Source organism: Syngnathus floridae, chromosome 21 (genome assembly GCF_059516105.1).
Source record: "Syngnathus floridae isolate MCC-2025c chromosome 21, RoL_Sflo_1.0, whole genome shotgun sequence".
NCBI lineage: Eukaryota > Metazoa > Chordata > Actinopteri > Syngnathiformes > Syngnathidae > Syngnathus > Syngnathus floridae.
Window position 1 is genome coordinate 2,451,228 of NC_142433.1, and position 10,205 is coordinate 2,461,432.

The 10,205-nt window shown below is 43.3% G+C and overlaps 2 protein-coding genes across 2 annotated transcripts; both read right to left on the minus strand.

Moving 5' to 3' along the window:
- Nucleotides 1-641: 641 nt before the first annotated feature.
- cbx3a (chromobox homolog 3a (HP1 gamma homolog, Drosophila)) lies at nt 642-2,741 on the minus strand. The gene is made up of 5 exons (XM_088364530.1): nt 2,576-2,741; nt 1,910-2,072; nt 1,513-1,669; nt 1,253-1,347; nt 642-1,172 (listed from the first exon to the last, which is right to left on the minus strand). The coding sequence occupies exons 2-5, from the start codon at nt 2,062-2,064 to the stop codon at nt 1,046-1,048; spliced, it is 534 nt and encodes a 177-aa protein (XP_088220656.1). The 5' UTR covers nt 2,065-2,072; nt 2,576-2,741; the 3' UTR covers nt 642-1,045.
- Nucleotides 2,742-2,988: 247 nt separating this feature from the next.
- On the minus strand, nt 2,989-7,953 carry nfe2l3 (nfe2 like bZIP transcription factor 3). The gene is made up of 5 exons (XM_088364520.1): nt 7,055-7,953; nt 5,883-5,963; nt 5,624-5,734; nt 5,100-5,547; nt 2,989-5,024 (listed from the first exon to the last, which is right to left on the minus strand). Exons 1-5 carry the CDS (start codon nt 7,529-7,531, stop codon nt 4,258-4,260), a joined length of 1,884 nt encoding a protein of 627 aa, XP_088220646.1. The 5' UTR covers nt 7,532-7,953; the 3' UTR covers nt 2,989-4,257.
- Nucleotides 7,954-10,205: the final 2,252 nt, after the last annotated feature.

Sequence of the window (10,205 nt, forward strand, 5' to 3'; positions counted from 1 at the left end):
GCATAATCTATACATCAATCTATATGTTAAATAATTGAGCCCAACGTTGACCTGAAAATGGCTTCAGAGGACACAGAAACCAGTTTGATCCAAAACTTGTGACATCAATCCCCAGATAAATAACCTGATACTTTGATTTAAAACAAATCAACAGAAGGAACTATGTAGACAACTTGATTGTTATTCATGTGATGTTGACAGAAGCCCCATGGGACACTCATTTGTCTTGTTATCTACCCATCCCGGGGAAAAAAAGGGAAAAATGCCTCCCTTCTAGATAGTGATGATGAATTTTAAATCAGTAATAGGTTATATATAAAATATTTGGTTATCAATTCAATGATAAGCCATCAATCACTTCACTGTTTTTAAACTCCATGGAGATTGTTAAATCATTATAGCACATTTATTGTTAAACAGTCCTTCAAAATAGCATTAAATTATAATCAAAAGCACTTACCAGCAGTGGTCAAGCTATTCAAATGAATGCGCAACCAGCTCGACAGTAGTCAACTAAGTAGTTTACCAACACTAACTCTGGAAATTAGCATACAGTAGGGTGGGTGGAGTCATGAGTTCTCCAGTTGGTGGTTTAACTTTCAGTGCTGTTGCGATTTCCACGATATGTAATAAACCGCATATTTGTTCCAAAAAACTTTTATTTGATTCAAGGCAATATTTACAAAAGAGAAAAATAAAACACCTATGCCGACAAAACAACAACAGACACTTCCTTCTGATGAAATGGTGAAAGCAATGCTGGCTGACACCATAAAACGCATGGAACCAGAACCATCAGTCAGGTGAGCAACAACTTCCGCCAAGCTACTACCTTGAATAACTTTTGAGAACATATCGCCTGGAACAATTCAAATCTCCCCTGCAGCAGCCATGGGGTACATTTTGAAGACCGTACACATAAAACAAAAACTACAAGAGCTAAAAAAAAAAAAATAGAAGGCCAGGCCAACGAAGGAAAGTCAGTCCTGAGGAAAAAAGGGGGGCGGGGTCAAGCTATGGAGGTGCAAAGCCCAGAGACAGCTCACTACTGAGTTTCATCTTCTGGACATGAGTGCCATGTTAGTCTCTCCTCGTAGAAGGCAATGACCACTTGAGGGCACTTGGTGTTGGCCTCGCGGGCTGGGACCAGGTCGGCTTCATCTGAATCTTTCCTGCGGCGACAAATGGAGGAATATATGTGTCAACAAATCACGATTAAGTGATGACGACTTAATAATCAAATATGTCTTACCATTTCATCAAGAACATCAATTCGCCGCTGCTGTCTGTTGCGCCGATGATTCTTTCGGGATCAAGTTTCCTCGCAAAGCCTCTGGGTTTCTCTGGCTGCAAATGTGGAGAGTAATAATTTATTCAAGTTAAGGCTGCTTTAAACATTTGTGAATTTGTTTTGCACGGTTGCTAAGGTATGACGTCACATATGAGACTCAACTACCACACCTTATTAAATCGTAGTAATTAGCGCTCGACAGTGGTTTCGAAACGACTCACAGCGTCTTTTTTCTTTGCGTCCATTTCAGAATCGTCCGCAGGCGCCTTTCTCTTCAGAGAAGCCGGTTTCTCTTTAATGTTCTTCTGGGCTTCGAGAAAAGCGTTGATGAGCTCAGGACAATCCAGGTTCTCCTCTGGCTCCCAAGTGTTGTCAGCTCTGGGTGAGGAAAAGTGAAGGTTGAATGAAATGGGCGGGAAGGGAAAAAAAAAAAACAAGGTCAGGCAAACACCCTGATATAAATTTGCAAAGCCGACTTCGCACCGAAGTGAATGCAAATGTGCAGGTTCCACATGCAACTACAGAAGTAAATAGACAGACCCCATAACAGGGAAGCCCTTTGACCACAGCAGGGGGTTGGGGAGGGGGGGGTTGGGGGTCTGTTCTTAGGCGACTCACTCTGTAAATCCTTTCCACTTGAGGAAGAACTCCACCTTCCCATTCACAATACGCTGGTCCAGCACTTTTTCCACCACAAATTCCTCAGGTTCTTCTTGTACACCCAGCCCCCCCTGAGAATCCTTCCTACTCTTGGTATTCTGCTTCTTGCCCATGCTGTGCTCTATTAAAAAGAAATAAACAGTAAGACTTCAATTGGTGATGCTTTTACACTGAATAACCAAAAACAATTTGTCAGTCTAGACCAGCTTATTGTACAGAACCCTTAGATAATGGAAGCCTGCGTTACACTAAAGTGAACTACGGGACAACAGGTTTGGTTTTGCAGAAGAAAAAACACCTTCTTACAAGGACGGTGTTGGAAAAGTAACTGTTGCACCACGATGCACGACGACCCAAAGTTTGTTGATATTGGTGTTTATCGCGGGGAACGACGGTGGTGCACTCGATCGACAATTGCGTGCAAAATAAAGCCGGTAACAAATGCAGATGTTAAAAGGCTCCACAGACTTTTTAAAAGGCTGGAATCATCCTCGAGTTCCGAAAAAGACAAGAAACGTACTTGAAGCGCTAACTCGGATGGTTAGGGTACACACGATTAGCTCAAAGGAAGCTTTTTAAATTCAAACAATTTCCGATCCATTTGTTTAATCTTCAAATACGTACCTTGCAGACTAAACTAAAAACAACGCGGCACAGCTTGGACGGTGGAGGATGAACACGCGGTCAGCTTCTTTATCCCAACTAGCATAGGCGCCAAAAGCTAGCTTCTGGCCTTCTACGGAAGCCTGGACGGAAACTAGGCGTCGCTTTTTTTTTCCACTTCCGGGAAAAAAACTCGTGTCCGCAAAATGGTTCCGGAGACCGATTTCGATCTTTTAATAGTCTACCTCATATCAATAATAACGTGGCCTATAAAAGCTATTTTAGGCCAGTATAGTAAAAAAAACACATGCAACAGCTGTAATATGCAACACACTGTCATTGATTACTAATGTAGCCGAAATAGCTCACATGGTTTAATAGTCTGAGATTAAAAACTTCAAAATAAAACTATTATTAAATGCAAGAACGAGACATGCATCGCTTCCATTTTTAATCAGAATCATGTCAAAGCCTCTTGAAGTCCCCCCCAAGCAGAAAACACATTCAACAATACCATGCAATCAAAAACATTTGCTCAACGATGGAGAGAAGAGAGGGAGAACATTTATACCAAGAAGTAAACAGTCATACCAGACAAATAAAAAATGAAAACATGGTAAAGAAAAAGATCAGGAACTAATTCGTGCATGTCTATTGCGAATCTTCATTTCAAAGTCTTTGTAAATGCCTCAGAAAAAACAACAACACAGCAAACCCAACTAAATACTTTTCAAACAGTCCCAAACATAACATGATTGTATTAAATCTTTAATGGGATGGTTCGGGTCCATACAGGGACATTTGACCAATAATGGAGTGATATAGTGCACTTAAAATATTTTTCCAAAGTTTTAAAATGAACTGAAGTGAGAGGTAGAAAATAACCTGGCCGAATCTTAACAATAAATTAATTTGTATGGATTGTGCTTCAAACCAGTTAACGATGACTTTGAAGCGTGGCTCATGTACATAAACCATCCAATGCAACTTAAGGCCTTGTCAGTTCAATCATTGGTACATGTCATCGAGACGTAACCCAATCTCTCTCATCTTAATTTCAACCCAGCACACACTTCCAAAAAATCTGAAATAAATCTGTAAACATTACTGTCTGTAATTTCCCATTTCTCTGACCACTTTTGAATACACTTGTTATGGTAGAAATAAAAACGCACGGCCATTGGCGGCCTTTGATGCGTACGAGCTTTCATAAACTTCAAAATGCTTGAATAAATACAGCCATTAATCATCACCCGCTTGTGTCGTAGGGTACGCTTGAGAGGATATATCAAAACAAAGGACTTCTTTGCTAGCTGGCCATGCTGACGTATAAACATGCCTGATCTTTTACACATTTCGGTCAGCCGCGGTAGCCAGCGAGTCATCTTGATGTTTGCCGGCACAGAAAGCGAGTGGTTGCATCACATACAGTTCCATACAAACTTTCCTTTCAACGCCCTTGGAGTCCATTTTCAAAGAAGCTTCGGATGTCCAGTGTGTAAGCTACATTCCCCCCCCTTTCACAAGTCTTTCTTTTAATAACTCTTTGTGAGTTTCTCCTTTTTTGGCAGCTTTAGCTGTTTCAGACTCCCAACAGCAGTGGTTTCGACAAACACGCACGCACGCACACCTCGGTAAGGCGATCCCGCAGCCAGAGAAAGGCAAGAAAGTTCAGCTTGAGTTTTGGCGCAAGAAATATTGCATCACTGCTTCTTCCCTTTCTTCCTCTTGTCTGTTTTATTGCTGCTCGATGTGGAGACGGCGGGCCTCCTCACAGGCTGAACCACCACCCTGCCGTTGGCCCCGCACTGCAGGGTGAATCGGTCCGGGTTCAGGGGCTGTCCCGAATCATCTCTCAGGCGAGCCAGGACGTCTCTGGTGAGCTGCCTTATCTGCTGCCCAACGGCGCCCATGGTCTTGGCCGTGATCTGTTTCTCCCTCAGCAACCTGTCTCTGTGGGCGTGGAGCCGGTCCACCTCCTCCTGGAGCCCCGTGATGGCGTCCAGTTTGCGCTTGCGGCAGTTCTGCGCCGCCAACTTGTTCTTGCCCCGCCGCCGGATGTCTCTGAGGAGCGTCACCTGTTCGGGGGAGAAGCCGTGGCCGTCGACGATGTCCAGGAACTCTTCCACGGGCATGTTGACGATCTGCAGCACGGAAAAGGGGATGCACAAGGCGCGGGCGCGCATCTCGTCCCGGCTCATCTCTGGCTGATCGAGATAGGGCCCTTCGTCATCGCTCAGTGGCTCCTCCTTGATGCCTTTGTGGGGCAGAGTGACGGGTGGCGGATTGAAGACAGCGGGAGATGAGTAGCTGTGGTCGTGCCACACGCGCTCGCTGAGATCCACATGTGGCCACGGGGTGGTGCGCTCCAAAACACCTTTACAGGGGAGTGAATCCACCTCGCTGCTGTAACCCGTCGCTCCGCATTCATCCTCGCACGAACTGGAGGACGATGACATCTCAGACGATCCTGAACAAGCAAAGGTACCGCTTGGTGAAAACGTGGCTCAAGAACACATTGATCAGCTATGGAAGAAGAACCCACCTGGGGAGACTGGACCTCCAGAGCTGCTCTCCAGAGAGAGACCAGAATCAGAGTCCAAATCCTCAAGGATGTCTGGGTTGATGCTTCCAAAAGAGTCCATCAGCTGCGAGTCAATACTTTCCAAGCCCTCCAAACCCAGCTGATTGATCTGGTCAAAAACCGCCTCATCCAGGCAGTCACCCAGCGCCCCTTGCAACGGCGTGCTGCCACTTAAGTTGCACACCGAGGCAAAAGGCAGCGCGGCCAGCCCCAGGGCCATCTCGGGTGAAGCGCCGGAGCGGGTGGAGCCAGTGGACTCCTGTCGGAATAATGGCCTCTGCTGAGTGGCATCAAACGCTCCGCCGCTGGTTACCATGGCATCCAGCAAAGTGGCATCCAGGTTGATGCCACCCCCGCCGCCGTCTATGTCCAGGTCTGACATGCGCTCAGTAACAAGAGAGTCCAGGTCCTATAAAAAAAGAAGCATATTTTGACTTCCTAAATGCCTCAAAAGTCATTTCAAATCACACAAGACGAAAACTTACATCAAGGTTAGCGACTGGCATTGAGAGGAAGCGGCTCCAGTGCTCGTCGAAGTCGGTCGCGGGCAGTGGGTGGTGTGGCGACTCCGACAGCCCGATGCCATCAAGCACGCTCTACAGGAAGATTACAAATCAAGGTTAAACATTTAGTTACATTCCAACAAGCAGTTGCAATTCAACAAAATTAAAAGCCGTTGCATATTTGTTGATAATATTAGCTCATGTATATAAATAAATGGGAGGCGAGCAACGAGATCCATACCTCTTGTTCCAATGTGGAGCTGAGAGCCAGCTGAGTGACTGGAGCAGATTCCTCCTCCTCTTTGACAACGACATCATCCTCCTGGCGGGATGCACGAGAGACAGAAGGTTAGGAATGCACATTAGGATAAGGGGAGATTAAATGGATTCAAAATATAAGCACTGCTAGAGTCAGCTAAAGGCTGCATTTGTTTGCCAAATTAGTTCTGTCAAAGTATAAATATTTTTTTTTAATTCTTGCAAATAAATAGAATGATGACACTGGGGTGTTTGTTTTCACTAGCAGCTGTTGTGAACACCAGATGGAACCGAACGCTAACTTTACTTTTACGGGTAAAGTGACTGCAGATGGGCCCTATGGGACAAATTGGAATTCTGTAAGCAAGTGTTTTTGGAGCTTGAAAATGACGATTAAAAGTTGGAGCCTAAGTGCGCGGCAGTTTCAATAACACAATTAACAACAAAAAATAATCAAAGTCAGCAAAGCGTGCCACGACCATACACTATTCTTCTAACAACTGCCACTTTTGTATCGGCAAAGAACGTAGAGGTCTAAGCCCTACTTCTCCACCTCTCTCAAGGCCTACAGCTGGCGGTTTAGTCTGGAGAAAGGAGATATGGTTACACAATTGACACGGGGGGCATCAACTGCCCTCAAGATAGACCAAGTCCACTGATCAATCTGGATTCAATTCATATCGAAGCCTGGGACATTTGCATGACAGGGAATGTGAAGTAAAACGATTCGAAATAGCGCCATGTGATGTCATTGGGTTTATTTAGGTCATTAGGTTGACATCATTTAAGTTAATACTTGGGCTCTGTTGAGTAAAGAATGGCAAGATCCTGCTTATTTGGTCGGTTGCCAGCTAGCTAGCTAGACCAGTTAGGTGCTATCTGCTCATCAAAGTTAGAACATTCATCTGCATTGTTCTTGTTCTGTTTGAAAACACACAGTAGCTTGAGGGAGGGACGTCCTTACTCAACAGACTGCTAACTTCACAAGCTAATAATAGCACGCCCTGTTTATTTCATGACAATGATGATCACTGTCATGTAGTTTTTGATGGAGTTGAACAAACTATTCTGCTTTTAAGCACAAGTATCTGTATTTCTGCTTGACTACTACTTACCCACTTAGTTCATTTATGCAACGTCGCAAAACATACTTGCCTGTGTTACAACCCTGCTGACACAAGGCCCGGATGGAGATGTTCGCTGAAGCTCTTGGTTCCTGTCATCGCTGGTTTGGTAGCTTTCTGGGTCCGGCTCGGTGTCAGTACTGCTGCTAGTTGAAGGCTCCCCACCATCAGACTTGTCAATGGGAGACACTTGGTGCACCAGCCATGCGTTGAGCTGCGTGGGGAACCGCGGAGAGCCCAGATTCCGAACCTCCTCAAGAAGCCGGCGACTTGCAAAGAAACTGTCCAACTCGGGGCATTTGGGGTGCACGGTGTATCCCCCGAGGGTGTCTCTTAAATTGTGGAAGGGCGTCTGCGTGTAGGCAGAGCTAGGACCTAAGTTAATCTCAATCAGAGGCGAGTAGTAGCCACTTAAGTAGCTGTCGATGTCCACGCGAACTCCAATCAAACTGAGCAAGATGGTCAACTGAATCAGGCCTTCTGTGAAGTATTTTTTCGCGACTTGCATTTTCTAAATACGATAGCACTGCGGATAAATATGTAATGCTGGCCTAACAGTTCCTCTTTTTTTCCGGGTGGACAAAGGGAAAAGCCTTAACAAAGAGCACGCCTTCCCCTGTCAGACAAAGAGGACCGCCTGTACCGGCGAACTCGTCAGTTAGCAAACGCTATGCTAGATGCTAAGCTACCAGCTTTATGACCAATTACCGTAAACCTCTTGAAACAAACATAGCGAAATACGCTACCTTTCAATCCCTTGTTGTGGACCGTTTGTCGTTTTAATGGTCAAAGCCTACGAACGTCACAAATGTTACGTCAAGTGCGATGTGGGTGAAGCTCAATGCGGATAACCAAAGAGTGCTCCACAGAAAGAACTTCGACAAAATTTGCATTACTGACATCGATTGGGTAATAGCCTAGACTACAGCGAGCGCTGATTGGGCAATCTAGCTGGCTGTCATACTTTTACCCAATGATATTTCCCCTTCATTGAAAACTACTTCCTGTTTCGCAACACAAAACTACAAATATTTACATTAAAAAAAATATTATACTGCTTCCGGACAGTTCTTATCACGACTAATATTCATTTAGTTAGGGATTAATTTTCACCCTCACTCGGGCTGGTTTCATTTCTCTCACAGATTTGTCAACAGTTTAGTCTGGTTTCACTTGCTGCAATCATGTGTTTACGGCTGGTGGGACAGTTTGTACTACTGACCTCCTTTTGTTCTATGTTTAGCCTATTGGTAAAAGTTTGAATTACAGTATCAACTTGGTAAACTTGTTTACAGACGCTATCAAAACAACTTATATAACAGTTTTTTTCCCCTTTTAAATTCATAATTTTTTTATAACCTCATTTAAATGCTATGCGGGTGTGCTGGAGCCAATCCCAACTGTGTTTGAGTACACCCGGGACTGGTCGCCAGTTAAGTGTAGGCCTCATGTTGACAATCATTCACAACTACACCTATGGAGCTGAGGGGGGAAAAAAAAAACAAGCACAGGACGAACATGCAAACTCCACACAAGAAGGTCGGAGCCAACATATGAACCCCAGACCTCAGAAATGGAAGGCAGGCTTGCCAATCAAGAGGCCTACCATCCTGCCTAATTTCAGCATTTGTCCTATTTACCCAAGCACCCTAACTGACCATTTTAATCTATTTTGCTCATACTGATTACCCAAGAGTTCAAAGTTCATCTTTGTTGACCCTTTTCTGAATATCTTAGATAATACTTTAGTAACCATATACAGTAAATACACTGTTAAAATGACTTATTATTATACTATGTGTCTATCAAGTCCCACATTAAGGACAACCTTGATTTAATTTCAAAGACCTAAGCACAAATAATTACTGCTTCACTTTAAAATAAAGACATTAAAAGCATCATATAAGCTGTATTGCCCTTGAAACTAAATAAAAGTGTATCAATGATCTGACTCCATATCGAACCAACGCCTCAGCCCCCCCAAAAGGTGGTGGGTTCAATACCCGAGCCTGGTCCTCAGGTCCAAGAGTTCTTGAGCAAATACTGTAATATTGCCTAACTGGTCCACTTGCGACACCTGCTGTTCGAAATCGGTATTACTAGTTTGACAATACTTTGCAGATCTACCTTATAGTCATAACCTAAAAACATACTGAACACAGTTTCAACTTATTTGTCTTTTACTACTAAATGAATTATTAATAGATTATTTTGAAAAGCTACCAATCACCCAAAAGTAATTGTTGAATACAGCACCCCACAAATCCATGTCCAGAAATCCTCCAAATAACCACTCAAAACAGAAAGAAAAGGTTGGGGGGGGAAACATGTGGAAAATAATCTACTCCAGTTTATCAGACAGCATTTTAACAGTCACCTGATTAATCCACAAGTATTTTCATAACGATGTGAAATACAGTTAAATCATCTTTGTGAAGTTCTGACAGATTTATTGGAAGAGAAGGCGGCCCTTAAATCATGCCCACACGCTGCTCTAAACTCCAAGATGATTGGTGGAATGTTATGTGACGTCATGAATTTACACGCCTGCGCGTTATAGTGCAAGCGCTCAGGAAAACAGGGACCAGCGGAGTTTCATGTGCACTATTCCCCAAACCTTGAATATAGGAATATTTATTTCGGTATAATTTAAAAATATATATTTTTGCACATTAAAAGTTCCATTGCAATTCAAGCCATCCTTCACCGCGCCAGTGATATGTTTTAAGTGTGTACTTTAACTTTTTAAATTGCATCCATATTTATCAAGCTTTGCAATGAGTCAGTTTTTCACGCTTTGTAGACAGTGCATGAAAACTATTCAATTTGACGACGACGCTATTGATTGCGAGCCGGCTTGATTTAATAGTCACACTCGACGTCTGAGCAGGCACTAGTGGCATTGATTGGAGTCTGCTTAAATGAGATTAAACGATTACTTCACTCTTCTAGATGTTTCATAACGTGTGAATTTGCAAGTCAGGTATATATTTATGCAAACGTTTAGCCATTTTTAAAACAATTATCACTAATTGCTTATATAATGATGTAATTCCAAATAACATTAAGAAAAATCATTGTCATGTTTGTTGTGGGTATCTTCCAATGATTATGATTTTTTAAAAACATTTAGAATATTTCAAAAGTAGTTGACACTTTCTCACATTTTGCAACAAAACAAA

Coding starts and splice junctions, on each gene's coding strand:
- cbx3a (XM_088364530.1), bottom strand. CDS start 2,064: ATGGGCAAGAAGCAGAATACCAAGAGTAGGAAGGATTCTCAGGGGGGG. Junction 1,348..1,512: donor ACGCAAAGAAAAAAGACGCT/GTGAGTCGTTTC, acceptor CCACATTTGCAG/CCAGAGAAACCCAGAGGCTT. Junction 1,173..1,252: donor TTGATGTTCTTGATGAAATG/GTAAGACATATT, acceptor TTGTCGCCGCAG/GAAAGATTCAGATGAAGCCG.
- nfe2l3 (XM_088364520.1), bottom strand. CDS start 7,531: ATGCAAGTCGCGAAAAAATACTTCACAGAAGGCCTGATTCAGTTGACC. Junction 5,548..5,623: donor TGCCAGTCGCTAACCTTGAT/GTAAGTTTTCGT, acceptor CTTTTTTTATAG/GACCTGGACTCTCTTGTTAC. Junction 5,025..5,099: donor TGGAGGTCCAGTCTCCCCAG/GTGGGTTCTTCT, acceptor TTGCTTGTTCAG/GATCGTCTGAGATGTCATCG.